General features: G+C 39.4%; 1 protein-coding gene across 6 annotated transcripts in view; it reads right to left on the minus strand.

Annotated features, from left to right (window-relative positions):
• The window catches only part of ASTN1 (astrotactin 1), a 377384-nt gene extending 366088 nt beyond the window's left edge, over positions 1 to 11296 (minus strand). For all 6 annotated transcript variants that reach the window (XM_074021135.1, XM_065529753.2, XM_005540073.4 and 3 more), the window contains exon 1: positions 10983 to 11296. In XM_074021135.1, the coding sequence (XP_073877236.1) occupies positions 10983 to 11265 (283 nt within the window). In that variant the 5' untranslated portion in view covers positions 11266 to 11296. The remainder of the gene's footprint in view (positions 1 to 10982) is intronic.
• Between the last annotated feature and the right edge of the window lie 6122 nt (positions 11297 to 17418).

The following is a 17418-nucleotide window of genomic DNA, read 5'->3' on the forward strand; positions in this document are numbered from 1 at the left end:
CAGAACTGTGAGCCAAATAAGCCTTTTTTTCTTTATAAATGACCCAGCCTCAGGTACTCCATTATAGCAACATAAAATGGACTAAGACACCAGCTAAAGTTGGTACTTCATATACCATACTTGGATAAAGCCATATATCAAACTACATACCACAATAAATTCTAAATATACCAGGTATTTAAATGCAAAAAATAAAGCCATTAGAGTATTCAGGGAAAAAAAATGATGAATACTTCTATAACTTTAAAGTGAAGAAGACCTTTCCAATGAAGACATAAGGTATAGAAGTCAAAAAGAAATAATTAATATCTTCACTTACATAAAATCCAAAGACTTCTGGAAAACCAGCCAACCAATAAACAAGCAAACAAAAACATAGGCAAAGTCAAAAAACACACAATAACCTGGGAAAAATAGTATTTGCAACTCACGTTACAGTCAAAGAGATAACCTCCCTCGTATCTAAAATGCTCCTAAAATATGAAAGGAATAACAGTTAGATGTCACTTTACACTCAGTAGATTGACAAATATTAGAACACTGTACAATGCCAACTGTTGGCGGGAGTATGGGGATTTAAGAACCCTCAAATATTAATACTACTGATGAGAGTACAAACTGATCCAGCCAGTCTGAGCACAGTTTGGTAGTATTTAGCTAAATTAAATATGCATAATCTTTATAAACCAGCAATTCTGCTCCTGCTATGTATCCCAGAGAAATTTTCACAAAAGTCCTTGAGGAAATATGTACAAAAATGATAACTGCAGTATTATTTATAGTGATGGGAAGCAGGAGGCATCCTGGATGTCCATCACTGAGAGGACTGGCAAAATGTAATAGGTGACCATCATGTAGTGTTCTGCAACAGTCAGAATCAAGGGATAAGACTTGTGTTTTCCAATAAACCCTTCTGCAATAGTGGGCAAGTTTTATGTATTCACTGTTCAATATGGTAGCCGCTAGCCACATGAAGTTATTTGAAATTAAACTCATTAAAATGTAAACATAAAAATTCAGTTCCTTGGTTGTACTAGCTATATTTCAAGGGTTCAAGAGTTACATTTGGCCAGAAAGTACCATACTTGATAAGGCAGAACTAGAATACTACCATTATTACAGAAATCCCTATTGGACAGTGCTGGGCTATATTTATACTAAGTAGTATGAGTAGATCTTAAAAATATAGTGCTGAGTGAAAAGAGTCAGTATCAGAATAACAATATCACATCACCATTTCCTTGAATTTAAAATACATTAACACAGAACAACTATTGACTTATTGCAAGAACACATACCAAAAAAATAATAAGCATTAGGGAAATTAGAATATTTTCCTATGGGGAACAGTGAGTGAAAAGGAAAAAAAGCAAATAGGCAAATCAATAAATGACTGGAAGCAGTAAGGGCTTTCAGAGACCTATAATAAAATATGCTGTGAATTGAGGAATACGATTAAGTCAAATCTCTGCATGAGATTACAAAAAAAGGAAAGCACACAAAAATCTGCATACTAATGTTCATAGTATTTTTATTCATAATTGCCAAAAACTGGAAACAACCAAGATGTTTTTCAATAGGTAAAAGGACAAACTATGGTACTTCATGCAATAGAATATTATTCAGCAATAAAAATAACTGAGCTATCAAGCCATGAAAATATGTCAATAAATCTTAAATGAATGATATTAGGAAAAGATGCAAGTCTAAAAGGGTTACATACTTTATTACAACTATATGGCATTCTGGAAAAGGCAAAACTACAGTGATGGTAAAAAAGCTGTGGTTGCCAGAGTTTGGAAGTAAGGAATGGAGGATTAAATAGATGAAGGGTAGGAGATTTTGTAGGGTGATCAAATTGTTCTGTATGATTCTATAACTGTGGATTTATTACACCATACATGTGTGAAAATTCATTAACTTTAGGGAACAAACGGACAACTTTATATGTGCAAATGAAAAGAAAATAAATCATTTAGGAGATTGGGTGATCCCAGGATGAATGCAGAATGTGACAAAATGCTAACTATATCAGAAATGTATGAACAACCTCACTGGAAGGAGGTTGGGGGAAAGTGTTGGCCTAAGCAACTTTAGAGTAATCTGTAAGACTAAAGACAAAGGAAATTGTACAGAAAAACTGCCCTACAACTAATAAAATTGTTCCCCATAGTGGTATGGACAAACAATTCCAATACTGTAATACATCCACAGTGAAACTGAAAAATTAAATACATGGATGGTAGATGGTGGGAGCCAGGTTACTCATTGTTGGAGTAGGATAAGCACGGTGAGGAAGTGAGATGATTCATGAATTAGATGAGACCTAATGTTAATTAGGTAATGATAATTAGATAATGGATTAAAGCTGGAGACATCAGTATGAACTCATGATTAGCTTAATACAGACACATATGGTTACATATAGAAATATTTACAGATAGATGTACACATATGTTAGTAAAGATATATATTTCCTTGCTCTGTCAGCTGAGAGAGCCTAGAAGCAACAACACTCCTGCAACAAGCCCACCTAGTTCCCAGATCTTGGTTTCTAACATCATCCTCCAACTAAAAGAGTGATGGGGGCCAGGCATGGTGGCTCGTGCCTATAATCCTAGCACTTTGGGAGGCTGAGGTGGGCAGATCACAAAGTCAGGAGTTTGAGACCAGCCTGGCCAATATGGTGAAACCCCATCTCTACTAAAAATACAAAAATTAGCTGGGTGTGGTGGCACATGCCTGTAATCCCAGCTACTCAGGAGGCCGAGGCAGGAGAATTGCTTGAACCCAGGAGGCAGAGGTTGCAGTGAGCCAAGATTGCGCCACTGCACTCCAGTGAGACTCCGTCTCAAAAAAAAAAAAAAAAAAAAAAAAAAAAAAATCATGTGCTGCTTGGAGAAATAGCTGATTCTAGAATAGGGGCAGGTAATATGCAAGATGACCCTGGAGAAGCCTGTAGTGACAAGAAGTAAAAAGGTGCTCACAAAACAAAAACCCACATTGACTGGGGTATGTCAAAGTTTCACAGTAGCCAACTAAAAGAGCTTCCATTAGCCAATGCTGAGACAAACAATTTGAGCAATAAAATCAATAAAGTAGTACTGAATTAAAACCCAAAGTATAAAATAAATATTCATGAGTCCATAGGACATAAATAAGTAAACAAATAAATGGAAGAAAAGAAACAATTCTCTTATGTAGCATAATTCAAAATAATTTATGTAGATACTCAGCCTTCAAGAAGGTGGACCACAGCTCCCATTCCTTTGGAATAGTCTGTGCACAGTGACTTCCTTCAAAGGAGTGGAGAGAGGGTAAAAAAGGTAACTTTACAGTGGAGAAACCTGGCAAAGACAACCTCAACAAAGTGACTGAGGTCAGCATTAACAGTGAGAAGTCAAGTTGATAGAATGTACCCTTGATATGATCTGATGAAAATGACACTTTATAGCTTCCTTCTCCAAACCTTAGTTCCAGTCTAATGATGAGAAAAACATCAGACAAATACTGATTGAGGAACATTCTACAAAATGCCTGACTAGTATTCTTCAAACTCTCAAGGTCATCAAAACCAAAACAAGCCTGAGAAAGTGTCATAGCCAAGAGAAGCCTAAAAAGACGTGATGACTAAGTGTACTGTGGTACCCTGGATGAGATCCTGGAACAGAAAAACAATGTTAGGTAAAAACTAAGAAAATCTGAATAAAGTATAGACTTTTGTTAAAAATCATGAATCAACCTTGGTTCTTCGATTGTAACAAATGTATCACACTAATATAAGATGTTAATAGTGACAGAAACTGAGTATGGGGTATAATATGGAAACTCTCTGTACTGTCTTCCCAATTTTTCCATAAATCTAAAACTGTTCTTTTTGTTGTTGTTGTTGTTTGTTTTGTTTTGTTTTATAAGGTCTTACTCTGTTACCCCGGCCAGAGTGTACTGGTAGGATCTCTGCTCAACTCCACCTCCTGGGCTCAAGCCATCTTCCCACCTCAGCTTCCCAAGTAGCTGGGACTACAGGCACACGCCATCACATCCAGCTAACTCTTGTATTTTTTGTAGAGATGGGGTTTTGCCATGTTGCCCAGGCCGGTCTCAAACTCCTGAGCTCAAGCCATTCACCCACCTGGCTTCTTAAAGTGCTGGGATTACAGGTGTGAGCCACCACACCTGGCCTAAAACTGTTCTTTAAAACTTAATTTGCTTTTTTTTTAAAAAAAAAAAAGGAAAACAAATATCAGGTACTGCTGCAAGCTTTGAGGCCCTCTTTTTCACCCTCTCCCTTCACACAATCTTCCCTTTCCACAAGAGGTAACACTCGTCTTTTATTTTGTTTTTGTTTTCTTGCTTTTCATAAAAATTTTGCATTTGTATGTATTCTTAAACAATATGTTATTTTAAATTTATATAAATAAAATTGTACTATATTTTTTTTCAGCTATTTTCTTATTTTCACCTAACGTTACATTTGTGAGATTTACCCACATTGATATACGTAGCTACAACTCATTTATTCTCCTGGTTAGATAATATATCACCGATGAAGGTGCCACCTTGTACATTTCTAGTCTCCTGATAATGGTTGCCTCCAGGTTTTGCTATTCCCAACAAATATTCTCATGTATACATGTAAAAATTCCTGTGTAATGAAAAGCTAGAAGTGGAACTGCAAAATCTTCAGGCATATACATTTTCACCTGTACTATATAATACCAAATCGTTTCACAAAAGTTGTCATGTCAGTTTAGATTCCGGTCAACAATTTGATTGTTTGTTCCTTGGAAATCTACAGATCTATACCAATACTTTGGGGTTTTTATTAACATTTTAAAGTGTACATGATTAAAAACAAAATATCAACTATTTCATATTTTTAGTAGGAATAAAATAGTGATAGATGACCATGTAACAAAAGCGATTGAAACAATTTTTTTAAAAAGTAATTAATTACTTTTTAAAAATAATAAAATGATGATAGGTGTCAATTTGTAGTACATTCGAAATTTCCATAGACCTTAACTGGCCCTGGGAGATTAACTTGCTCATAACAGAGCTCTTTTTGCCATCTGTGTGCATAAGCATGAACTGGTTTAAAAGTGAAGAAATGAGGACTTCGCATGTCCCTGCTGAAAAGTTGCCAAGTTTTGTTCTCATAAACTGGCCGTAATGTGAGAAACTACTAGTCTTTTAAGTTTAATTACATTTCTAAAAAAAGAAAGAAAAAAGTACGTGTGTGTGTGTATATGATATATATGTGTATATATAGAGTGTCTATAAGACAAGACCTCAATCTTGCTTCCTCAGATGAATAAAGAAACTAAAATTGGCTGGGTGTGGTGGCTCATGCCTGTAATCCCAGCATTTTGGAAGGCCGAGGTGGGTGGATCATTTGAGGTCAGAAGTTCGAGACCAGCCTGGCCAACATGTATGTATGTAACATGTATGTAACAAAAGTATCACTGCCTTTAATGAAAATACAAAAAGAAAAAAAAATAGTCAGGCATGGTGGCGGGTGACTGTAGTCCTAACTACTCAGGAGGCTGAGGCAGGAGAATTCCTTGAACCTGGGAGGTGGAGGTTGCAGTGAGCCAAGATTGTGCCACTGCACTCCAGCCTGGGTGACAAAGTGAGGCTCCATCTCAAAAAAAAAAAAAAAAAAAAAGAAATTAAAAATTTATTTTTTCTTCAAAAACTCTAATTACTTGAATTTGAGTCATATCAAACATATCTAAAAAAGCATTTAAAATGTTGTAAAATTCATCATTCACATTCAAAATTCCTTTGTTGTAAACATCTAAATTCCTGTAGAGAAACAGTAAATAACAACCCTCTCAATACTATAAATTAGCACATTCTGCTAGCATGAGTTATATAAGTGCTGAAGAATCTACCTTAGGATTGCTACCATTCATCTATTGTGTCTTGGATAGGGCTGCCAATCTATACAAATGCATTTACTGTTGACTTAGGCAGCTCACTGTAGTGGAGAGAAAAAAAAAAAAAGGAAAAGAAACATACTTCAAAGTGTCCCCTCAAATGGGAAGATGGAGAGATGTGTGAAAAGAATTGGGGATACCTGGGTATTTTAACTGTTTCCTATCAGGCCAAAGCTCACCCATAAGTAACATTATGTCCAATATTACCTTTGAAGCCAACTGAAAAGCTCAGTAACTGCTATTTAAACAGTTCCACTGAGCTCTCAAAATAAGTTCTAAGCACAAGACCACCCAATACAAAGATCATCGGCTTTGGACAAGTAGCTAAAACCATATTACTTTCTGGATAGCTCCATTTAACAAGGGAGCCTTCCCTCTGGGACTCTCAGTTTGCATTTCTGTAGGGCCCTCCTCAGAAGAGCACTGAACATATTACCTTCATCCCCAATGCAGCCTACCTACCTTGTTTATCATGATTGTGAGTCCCATATATGTCACCATAGGGACATGGAAATATGGCTACATGAACCTGAAAACTATAAATAAATAAGAATTTCCAAACTCTTCTTAGCAAAGTATATGTACTTATCTAACTATTTTTTGATGAAGTTATTAAGGCTGGTATGAGAAATCACTCAATGGGCAAGGATATTCAAGATGTATTTGCATAAAGACCATAAAAGACTCCTCTGTACAAACTAGGTGAGTGTGCTTTCCCTATTTTAACTATTTTCAGGGCTCCTTTTATTCAACCATGAAGAAGAAATGATTTTGAAAACTTTTAAGGCATGTAAAATAGTAGCTCAGAGAAAGGCTTAAACATCATATTGACCTGAGTTCGAATGATGGATCCATCAACTGTTCACGAAGTGACCTGAGTAAGTTATTTAGCTCCCCGATTCTTCTATATTCTCCACTGCTGGAATTAGTAGAAAGCCAGAAGTTGACAGCAAATCTGTCTTCAAAGCCTGTTCTTTTAACCGCCACACTTGCCTGCTCCAGACACTTTAAACAGCACCTTGCATGTGGGAACTTACTACCTCTCTGCAGGCTGATTGATTTATCTTCAGGAATACCTTCTTCAATCAAAAACCATGACAGCTAAAGCAAAATGCCAAGGCACAAGAGAAACACCTTTCTTCACTAAGTTGTACACATGCAAAAGCTCAATAGTTGGGTGAAATAGAAGGGCTTCTCCTTCAAATAGTAATGAGGCTGATATAAAAATATATTCTATTCACAGCACAGAAAACCTGGAAGTCACATTTCAGGTTAACTCCTTATCTCCAAATCAAATATGCTCCAAAGCAGGAATGTCTACTATATTGAAGGCTGAAATATGAAATTTTAGTTCAGATATGAAATATTAGTTGACTAATTTGGCAAATCTCTTAAATCTCCTGAGAGGATGCTAAGGCTTATGTGCCTAAATATTTTAAATTAGAAATGACAGTTATTTTGCAACACTTTTGAGGCTTTCACCGCACATCTGAAAGCAGGGGTTTAGGTTTAGATTACATGGCTTAGAGTTAACCAGATAAGTACTGTGAAGAAGAATATCAGGCACAGAACCATCAGTATCTGTGAGAAGTATAGCAATCTAGACGTAACTAAAAACATTCATATTCAAAGCATTTTAAAAACCATGTATAGTCAAACAAAACATACCTAAAAGTCATATTGGGCTCTTGAATCACAGTTTGCAAACCCTATCTGAAAGAAAAGGAGATATTGACTCCTCTTCTCTACTCAGAATTACACCACAAGCAAAACTGCCAAGGCTGATGGCTGAGATAGCCTCTGGGAGCCAGACTTTAATGCTTTCTATGTCAAGTCAGCCCTCCCTGCCTAGTTTTGAAGTGGAAAGCCATGTGCCACTCTACAGAGCCAAGCCCAGTCCCCAGTACTGTTATGCCACAAGGCTCTGTCCAGGCAGACTGATCCCCACACTATGCCATATGCACGCCATTTCCATATTCACTCCCACCACCAAATGCCTTTGCTCATCTTTTCTCCATGACCTTAAATGTCTTCACCTTTCCTAGTCCAAGCCAAACCTAATATACCTTTAATTTTGCACATTTGTGGGTGTTTTTCTGTTTTAATCCATGCAAAGAGCACAGAAGTGGGATACAGGCTTCATAGAGAGATGACACGTGCATTGTTTAGAAGGAAGAATGGATACCACCTAATAGAGAAAAGGCAAAGAGCCTTCTAGGCAGAGTAGCTACATGTGCAAAGTCTTGAAAGAGTCCAGAAGGCCATGGCAGGCTTGGAGGAATAAAGGGCTGGAGAAGCTGGCTGCAATCAGAATGAGAAGACCCTAGTTAGCCTCAGTGAAGTTACAGGACTTGATCCTAGAGGCAAAGGGAAGCCAAAGCTTGTTTTTCTTATTGTTTGTCTTTTTCTTTCACTCAAAGAAGTGACAGGTCTGATTTTAGTCAAAGCTTCCGGTCCATAATTACCATGGAATCTGCTCTTGTCATGCAAGCAGATCCCTCCACAGCATCCCTATACCCCTTAACAGCCATACCACACAATTAGGTAGGTACAGCTCTTATAGGTATCTTTGTGTTTCCAGTGACTAGAGACTACTTGAGAGCAAGAGACATTTTTTTAACTTCTGTTTCCTAGTAATGCCTCTGAGTGCTGAGCAAGTACAGCTCAATACATTTCCAGAATTGACTGATTCAGATTCTTCCAGGAGATGGATTAAGTAAACAAGGTTCCAAAGATAGGAGTAGGGAAATCCGAAAACCAGCTTCACTACAGCCCTCACCATTGGCCAAGAGCTGCATGATCAAGACCACAAAAGTTAAATTCAAAACTACCTTTGAGTCTATCCTCCATAAATTTGGACTCCTCTTCCTTTCTGCCCCAATCTGTTTAACCACCCACCCAAACTGAAATTCATTCCTTCTTCCTTTGAGCATAATGAACCAGAAAGAATAGGTATCAGCCCGTCTCTGGTTCTGAGCATACCCCACTGACTGGGAGGGTGGGAGACAATCGAGGTATTTAAATAGTGCATCTGGCCCTGAAGTTAGAGAGTGTGTCTGTGTGCCTGTGTGTAAATGCCAAGTTGCAGCAGGTTACCATAGCAACCCCAACAGGACACTGCAGTGGGCAGCTTTGCACAGAGGTGCAGAAAACCCATTCTTACAACATCTGGGCTTTCACTGTGCACATTGGTTCCTAGTAGGCACATCACAGCATTAGGCCCTGGATTTGGGATTCTGTAAAAAAGAAATGAAATGTTGAATACCTGCTAGCCCTCCCTTTTTTTAAGCACCATGCATGTACCTTTTCATGCACAGTAAACACTACAAGCAGAGTGCAAAACAGCCTCCTTAGAAGCACATAATTCCCTCTACTCACTTTTATATACTATGATGAACAGACTGTACTTTGCACATCAGCATGATTTCAACGTGAACTTTCCATCCTCTAAATAACCCAATAATTGTACATTTTGATGAGCAGCATATCCACAATTGTCCCATTTCCAGCTAATCCCCAGTTTTTATTATGTTATTGCTATTTTTGAATGTAAAAATAAATAATCCTGTCAAGAGTGTAGGTTGGGTTTAATGGGTTCAACTGAGCTGCACTCCAGGAACTGTAAAGCAACTTTTCAAAGGGCCAGGCAATTTTTGAAATTGCTTTTCCATAGGGGTTGGGGAGTAGGGGTTTATTCACTCACTTTCTAATGTTTTCATTGTGAAGACATCTCCTGTGATGGAAGAGCAAGAGGGATGTGTTAGAATTCCACACGTGGCTCCAGCCTACATGTGGCCATCAGGAAACCATGTTCCTGCAAATGGAACTCTAGTTGGTAGGGTATTAAGTAGATGGAACAGCCTCCTGGACATTTTCTTTTTTTCTCTTCTTGGATCTAGAGACTAAAGTGTGGTTTTCTTTGAATTTCTCCTGGGCAAAATAAGAATAATTGGCAACATCACTAAAGAAATGGATTGCATGGTAGGCATGCACAGCAGGGTGAGAGCTCCATCTGTACCTGGGAAAGTGAGGAGAATTTGGCTAAGTGACATGAACTTGTGGTGCTTTGCAAGATACTAGAGCAGGACCACAATATCTTTGCAGCTTAGTAGTGGAAAACAGGGATGATTTGAAGTAATGTGTGGGTTCCAGTACCTGAAGTGACAGGAGTTCCACTACTTGAAGGTGACCTAAGAAAATTACAGTGGGGGAACCAAAAAGAGAGAGATGTAAACAAACAAAGGAAGGAATCGCCCCTTGCCTAGAAAGGTCATTCTGTATGCAGGAATGCCTATGTCTATCTAAGGTGGCCCTGGGAACAAAGAAGAGACCAATATTAACAGACTACAGTTGTATTATATCTTTAACCAACTGTGATGTGACATGGATGTATGGATGTGGTTGAATTAGGGGGTTGTGACTTCTAAGCATCTAATTCTGGAGGACTTCCCAGAATGAACAGTTGGGGAATAAGAAACTTGAGTGTTTGGCAGGGAGGGTGTCAGTAGCCTGGTGATAGATAAAGGGCTCTCCATGAATGAAGACTAGAATCTGGCCTGCACATAGCTGGCAAGGTGATGACAGGATACCTGTTTCTAAAGCCCCCAGGAAGTGCTGTGAGTGGGTGTGGGTGCCCAGGGTGTGTGAAGCAAAGAGCTGAGCATGTGGCTAGGGAGTGGGGAAAAGGGATTATGGGAGTTGAGCTGGTAGCAAACAAAAAGTGCTGTGTGGATGTGCTTCCGAATCAAAGCTGGGAGGTCAAGGCTGGGAGAGGTTTCAGAGAGACTCCTGCAACCTGTTTCTTTGGGGCAGGGCAGCTGAGAGGAGGCTCAGCATCCAGGTCGGATTTGGGGAGAAGTCAGGTGCAGAGGCGCTAGTATGCAAGTGGGTGTGGAGAATGGTCCTGGAGTGGGGCGGATCCGGGAGGTAGGAGTGGGGGAGGGGAGGTCGTCGGCGAGTGGGTGTGTAGAGAGAGCTGGAGTGGGGGGTGGGGGTGCCGGTCCAGCGCCTCCGGCCGCCTCGACCTCCCCCGGGACTCACCCAGCACGAAGTAGGGCAGCTCCGTGTTCTCCAGGTCGTCCACTACGACCATTTCTCCCGGGAAGTCGTTGCGCACCGAGAAGAGGAGCTTGGGCTCCGAGGCCGAGGGGCTGTGCATGATGCTCAGGTCGTTCTCGCGCAGGAAGGGCAGCGCCGACACCGTGATGCTTTTGAGCTTGCACTCCAGCTCCTTGGATGGATCCACGTCGCCGGCGGCCGTGGCCAGCACAGCTGCTGGCCCCCAGCAGCAGGCGAGCAGGGCGCAGAGCCCGGCTAAAGCCATCTTGAGCCCCGGCCGCCTTCCTCCTAGCGCTGCGATGGTGGGGGAGGAAGCGAGCGGGGAGGGAGCGAGGGAGCGAGCGCGGGAGGCGGGGGAGGTTAGGGAGGGGATGGAGAGCCGGGAGAGCCCTGGACCCCGGAATGAGATGCCGCTTGCAGAGTGATGGGTTTAAGCTCTGATGTCTGGAGAGCCCCGGATTCTTTGTTTCCCGGAGCTGCTTATCTGGAGAAGAGAAAGCGGGGGAGGGGAGAGAGGAGAAAAAGGGAAGGAAGGACGTCGAGAGGAAAGAGGAAGGGAGCTGAGGATTCTAGGGAATCAGGTCAGCCCCCAGCTGGCTGCCGGTGCTCCTGCCTCTCTCCTCCGTGGCATCCTCCAACACGAGCAAGGCTCTTGGCTATGAACTACCTGCACGGCATTTTTAATACATTGGTCTTTGCAATGTAAAATCTTCCCTCTAGCATCATTATCCAGAAGGCTTGAGGAAGGCACACACAGGCACACACCTTAACGGGCGCTTCTGCAAAGCGGGGCGGTGGGGGTAGATGAAAATTCCCCCAATGGTTTTGTGGATGTATTATAGCTTGTCCGAGGCTTGCTTTCCGCCCTCTCCCCGCCCCACTAGTTGGATTTGTACATAAGATGAACGGCAGCTGGGAATGCACATGTGCATATTTTTACTTAGCACTACCTTTGCAAAATATTTAAAGAAAATATTTGTTATACTGGGTTAGATGGATGGATAGATATGCACAACAGAGCAAGGTGCACAGTTAAGCAGGAGATCAAAACTTTTACTTGTAACTTCTCTCTGCTTCCTTTCATTTCTATCACAAATGTTATCTGTAGTAACCAATAAAAAGATGATTTGGGGAATACTATAGATGATAGGAAAAAAAGCAGAGTTAGCTCAAATAAATCTTGAATTTTTAATTTTAGAGAATCTAGTAAATAGGACAAAGCTAGAAGGAAATTGTGAGAAAAACCAAAGTTCCTAAGCATTCTTAACAGATGGAAAAGTAATAAAAGAATATCCTTGGATATGAGCTAAGTCAATCCCAGTCCAGTCAAGGGTACAACAGGGCAGATATTCAGCACCCTGCGTAAGTATTCTGAAGAATAACACTACCACCACCAGCACCAAAACCCATAGAAGATCTGTTTCCAGTAGTACTCAACAATGTTGCCTTTTAAAAATGATGACAATATGCAATAAACAGTGGTAGAAAAGTGACATTGTCTATTCTGAAATCTGACATTTAACTGAACTTTCTCTCACATGATAACCAATAACTTATTTCCAAAGCATGTCCCTCCGATGTTATTGGGTCAACGCTAACTTCAATACCAGGTGCTATGAAGACTGTGTTATTTGTAGTTCTCACTCTAGAAATATAATTCACTACTGGTCTAAAAGAGGACCTCTGCTTAAGAAACAATTACATTTTCATTCTACCTGGTGTCAGTTTGTTGGCATATGTGAAAATATGTTCTTTAAAGGATAAAAACGCTTTTGCCATATATTTTACAAGGTTTAACTAATTGAATAGAGAAAATAAGCCATATTTAAGGTAATGTTAAAGTAGTGAAAGATCATTTACCACATATGCAAAGGAAAGAAGAACAAAGATACTTTATTAGTTAAGTTTTTATACCTAACTTACTTGGGAATTAACCCCAAGGCATCTTACCATGCAGCATTGCAAACTACTGTAAACTACTGTAAAAAATATGTACCAGCTAACGACCTTTTGAAAACTCATCCTCATCGTCATTGCTCCCCTAAGAGAAACTGAGTCAGAAAAAAACAGAATATCTCTTTCATTCTGTTCTCCCTAGCATAAAACAATCTATTATTAAACTTATTTATGCAAGGTTATTTGCCATTGGATAATTATAGTGGATGCCAGGAAAACACCCTTGATACTAGAATGTGAGAAATGGCCTGTAAGTACTTGATCATGTGTTCATCCAATCTCTCATTTAACAGATAAGGAAATTGAGGCCCATGAAATAGTGATCTATCTTCTGTGGAGCTAAGACCACAAACAAGATTTCTTTGCCCACTGCTCTTTCCACTATATAGTTATGGTACACTAGGGTACACCCATGGATAAATCACTGGGCTTTATGGACCACAGTAATTAATTCAGCAAATGTTTCTGTACCTACCATATCATAAGCATTAGGCTTAGCACAGCCAGAAGAATACTCCTACTGCTTTTGAGTAGCATATAATCTACCGTCACTTTGAAATCTTTCTTCCTAATTCTCTGAAGAGTCTTGAGTCACGTTAGAAAGCCCAAGTGAATCACTTAGGGTTGATTTTCTAATAAGTCAATATCTAGTCTTCTTAAAATGTACATTGAGTTGGGAATAGTTGGTAGTTGGTATCTCAAGTCTTTCTAGACCTTCTCTCTCTCTGTAAATAAGAACCAAACAAAAGAAACTGTAGAATTTTCTTAAAGGGAATATATTATTCCAGGGTACTTGATTCCTGTAAAAATGGAAATAATGTCACATGGCCTTTTCTTAGGGAATTAAATACCTAGAGATGTGGATAAAGTTTGAAGTGCATAGAAACCAGGCCATCTCTAGTGCATGATGTTTCACATTTGAATGAGATGGGGGAAAATGTTATGCATCTCGATCATCACCTTTGTGTAGAGGCATAATGATACAGTGAAATTATAGAATTGGATTAAAGACTTAACTTCATAATATTCCTATTTGGAGATAAACTTGGACCATTCTTGTCTTTAGTTCCCCATCAACAAATGGGGCCAATCATCTCCGCTCACCCCTGCAGGTCACAGAAAATGTTTCTGACTTCCATCACCAAAGAGTAATGTTACTTGCTCTTGAATTTTATAAATACAGAATCTTAGAGTATATGCTCTCTTGTGTCTTAGTATTTTCACTCATCATTATGTCTGTGAGATTTATCCATGTAGTTCAATGTTTTACTGCTGTGTACTAGTGCATTACATGACTACATGGCATTTATTCATTCTCAGAAAATTTCTGTTCTTTAAAACACTATAAAAAGCAAGCTCTGTTATCTCCAATCTTCACTTTTCTCCTGAGGTACACCTTCGTGTATTTAAGTGCCAATGGCCTCTTTCCTCGACTATTAAAATAGATTTTGATTCCTTTCCCTCCTAGCAACATATGCTGTACACAACTACCAGGTTGATCTGCATGAAATCTCACTTTCATTATGTCATTCTAGTTTTTCTTTTTTCTACATGATAAAACTCAAACCTCATGGTTTAGAAATTTAAAAATCTTGTAAATCTCACATTGTTTGTCTAGATAGATTGCTCACTGCACAATATCTCTATCCTCCCACCACACGCACGCGTGAGCGCACGCGCACACACACACACAATCTCTCCACCAAATTAAAGTCTTTCCTATTTTCACTCCCATAACATTCTGTCCACCTGAAATGCAACACTCTTTATTCTTCAGATTGCCCCATCTCTCCAAGCCAATCTCCTGCTGCACCTATGCAGTGAGAACTTCCATCACTTCCCTTCCTCTAGCTCCATTCCCTAGGCATTTATTTACATCTCCCCCAACATCTACATATCTACACATATACATACACTCAGGAAAGCAACAGCTATTTCCTAATACAGGGTCTTAAATTCAATATTCTTATCTGCAAAACAGGAATAATACATAGTTTTGGGGGTGGTTGTGAGGAGGAAATGAGATTATGTATATAAAGAATGTGACACATTTTAGGCATTTAGTTGGTACTCAGTAGCGATAGTCTTTCCCAATATCACCTTATTCAGTTATTTTGGCAAGATAATAGGCTTCAGAGTCATCTTCAGGTGATTTTCTCCAGCATAGTAGTCAAAGCAAATTAAGTAATTTATATTCCTTGGTGTTTTCCCAGAGGAAATGATTACATACATCCACCAAAAGACAAGCACAAAAACATTTATAACAAGTTTACTTAAAATAGCAAAAAAAAAAAAAAAAAAAACCCAAATATCCATCAGGAGCAGAATGAATAAATGTCATGTAGTCATGTAATAGAATGGGGCACAGCAATAAAACATGCAACTACATGACTAAATCTCAGAGACATAATGATGAGTGAAAGAATCAAGATACAAGAGTGTATACTCCAAGATCCTATATTTACAAAGTTCAAGAACAAGTAACATTAGTCTTTGGTTATGGAAGTCAGAATATAGTTATCTCTGGGGACTGGAGGGTTTTGACTGAGAAAGTTCAGGAACATGCTTCCTGGGGTGCTGGAAATAAAGTGAGTAATGGTTACATTGATGCATATATAGGCAAAGATTCATCAAACTATATACCTGTGGCTATTCTTAATGCATATTCTGCCTCTTTAAAATTTTTTACATGGCTTCAGACTTTACAGGAGAAGAAAGCACAAGCAAGTTTTCTTTTTCAAGTTGTCTTCTTATCTGCCTTCACCTCTTTCCTCACTCTTTTACAGATTTTGGAAATTTTAACTTTCTTTCCATTGAAATTAGCAATGTTCAACCCCTCTCTCCATTTACCCACTCCCTTGTGTTATTTTAACATTTCAGTGTGTTATCACTTGGGACAAGTTCAGTGGGTCTCTGTCTCTAGACATCACAAAAGTAAGTAACTCAGCAGTTGGGTAGCAATATATTTAGGTTTTCAGTGGCTCACTTGGATACTTTATTCTATACAGAGAGCTTAGGACCCTGTGGGACCACCATTCTCTGGCATGTTTTGTAGCTTAGGCAAACAGATACTTGCAGTATGCAGAAGGAAGTTCAAAGTTGTATAAGATACAGAGAAGAAAACATAGGTGAAAGTGATAGATGTGTGAGTCTGAGGGGATGAATAAAGAAAATTTCTAAATTTCTAAAATTTCTAAATTTTCTTTATTCATTCAGAACTTAGAGCTACTTGATGCAATTTAGCTAATCTCCATGTGTACTTCTTAAACATTCATTAAATCTCTGCATACTTTTTTTCTAGTTCTTTACAAAATAATCTCTGATGTTGCTTTCCATTTAAGGAAACTAAATTGAAAGACTCCTCTCCCTTTCTGACTATATATTTATCTTCTTCATACTTCCCCCACCACACGACATAGCATGGATCTCCCAAGTTCCTTCCACAGCTCCAGTCCCCAGCTCTTCCCTTGAATTGGATTTCTCTTCAACTATTACTCTCTTTCCCATGCTCTTGCCAAAATCTAGTTTAGTACACTAGTTAGTGGGACATATTTCAGTTTTGTACCCTCATGAGGACATCAAAAATATATACTTCACACTTCAATGTAAAGTTAATATTTTCTTCCCTTCTCATTTCCTCCCTTTTCCCTCCACCTCCCTCTCTTTTTTCCTCCCTCCCTCTCTCTCAATTCACAAGCCCAGTAACAGCACCTGCTTCACAGAAACAAGGCTGGTCCTGTTCTGATTTCTCTAGTCTTCCTTTAAAAACTAAACGGAGATGCACAGTCCCTCTTCCTGACACACACAGAAGTGAAAGAAGACACAGAGGGAAAACACCACAGGCAAAACAATTCCCTTTTTTGGAAGGACATTTTTAAAACTTAATCTCTCCCCAGAAACCTGAAGTTCTCCTCTTTGCCTTTGTCCTTACAGTCCTGGTGTGGGGACAGAATGTTTCCTGGTTTAGCTGTCCTGGCCTCTAAATCTCTTTCACTCTCTAGCCATCTTACTGGGTTCTTGCTCTCTTTTACCTCTCTCTCCCCTTGGATCTCGTGTGTGTGTGTGTGTGTGTCTGTGTGTGTGTGTCTGTGTGTGTGTCTGTGTGTACTATTTCTCACTTGGGGGCTCATTTCTAATTAAGTAATCCAAGAGGCTAAAAAATGCACAAAACAACCAAATAAAACCTCAAATTAGATGGGAAATGGCTCAGATGGGTCCCAATCTCTGGGAGTTCTAGTTAAGCAAGCCAACAAAATGGACTGGGACAAATGATTATTGTAACTCAGGAAGATTAGAAGAAAATGTAATTAGCTCCCCAGCTACTTCTTGTTCCCCAGCCTTCTTAGAGTGTCGAACACCCTACCCGTGAATGCACCCAAGGCTTCCTTATCCACACCAAAAAGTCCCCACTGCAACACTGGGAGGGTTAACAGAGCTGGTACCCCAGCCTGCCAGCTCACCA

This window comes from Macaca fascicularis, chromosome 1 (genome assembly GCF_037993035.2).
Source record: "Macaca fascicularis isolate 582-1 chromosome 1, T2T-MFA8v1.1".
Lineage (NCBI taxonomy): Eukaryota > Metazoa > Chordata > Mammalia > Primates > Cercopithecidae > Macaca > Macaca fascicularis.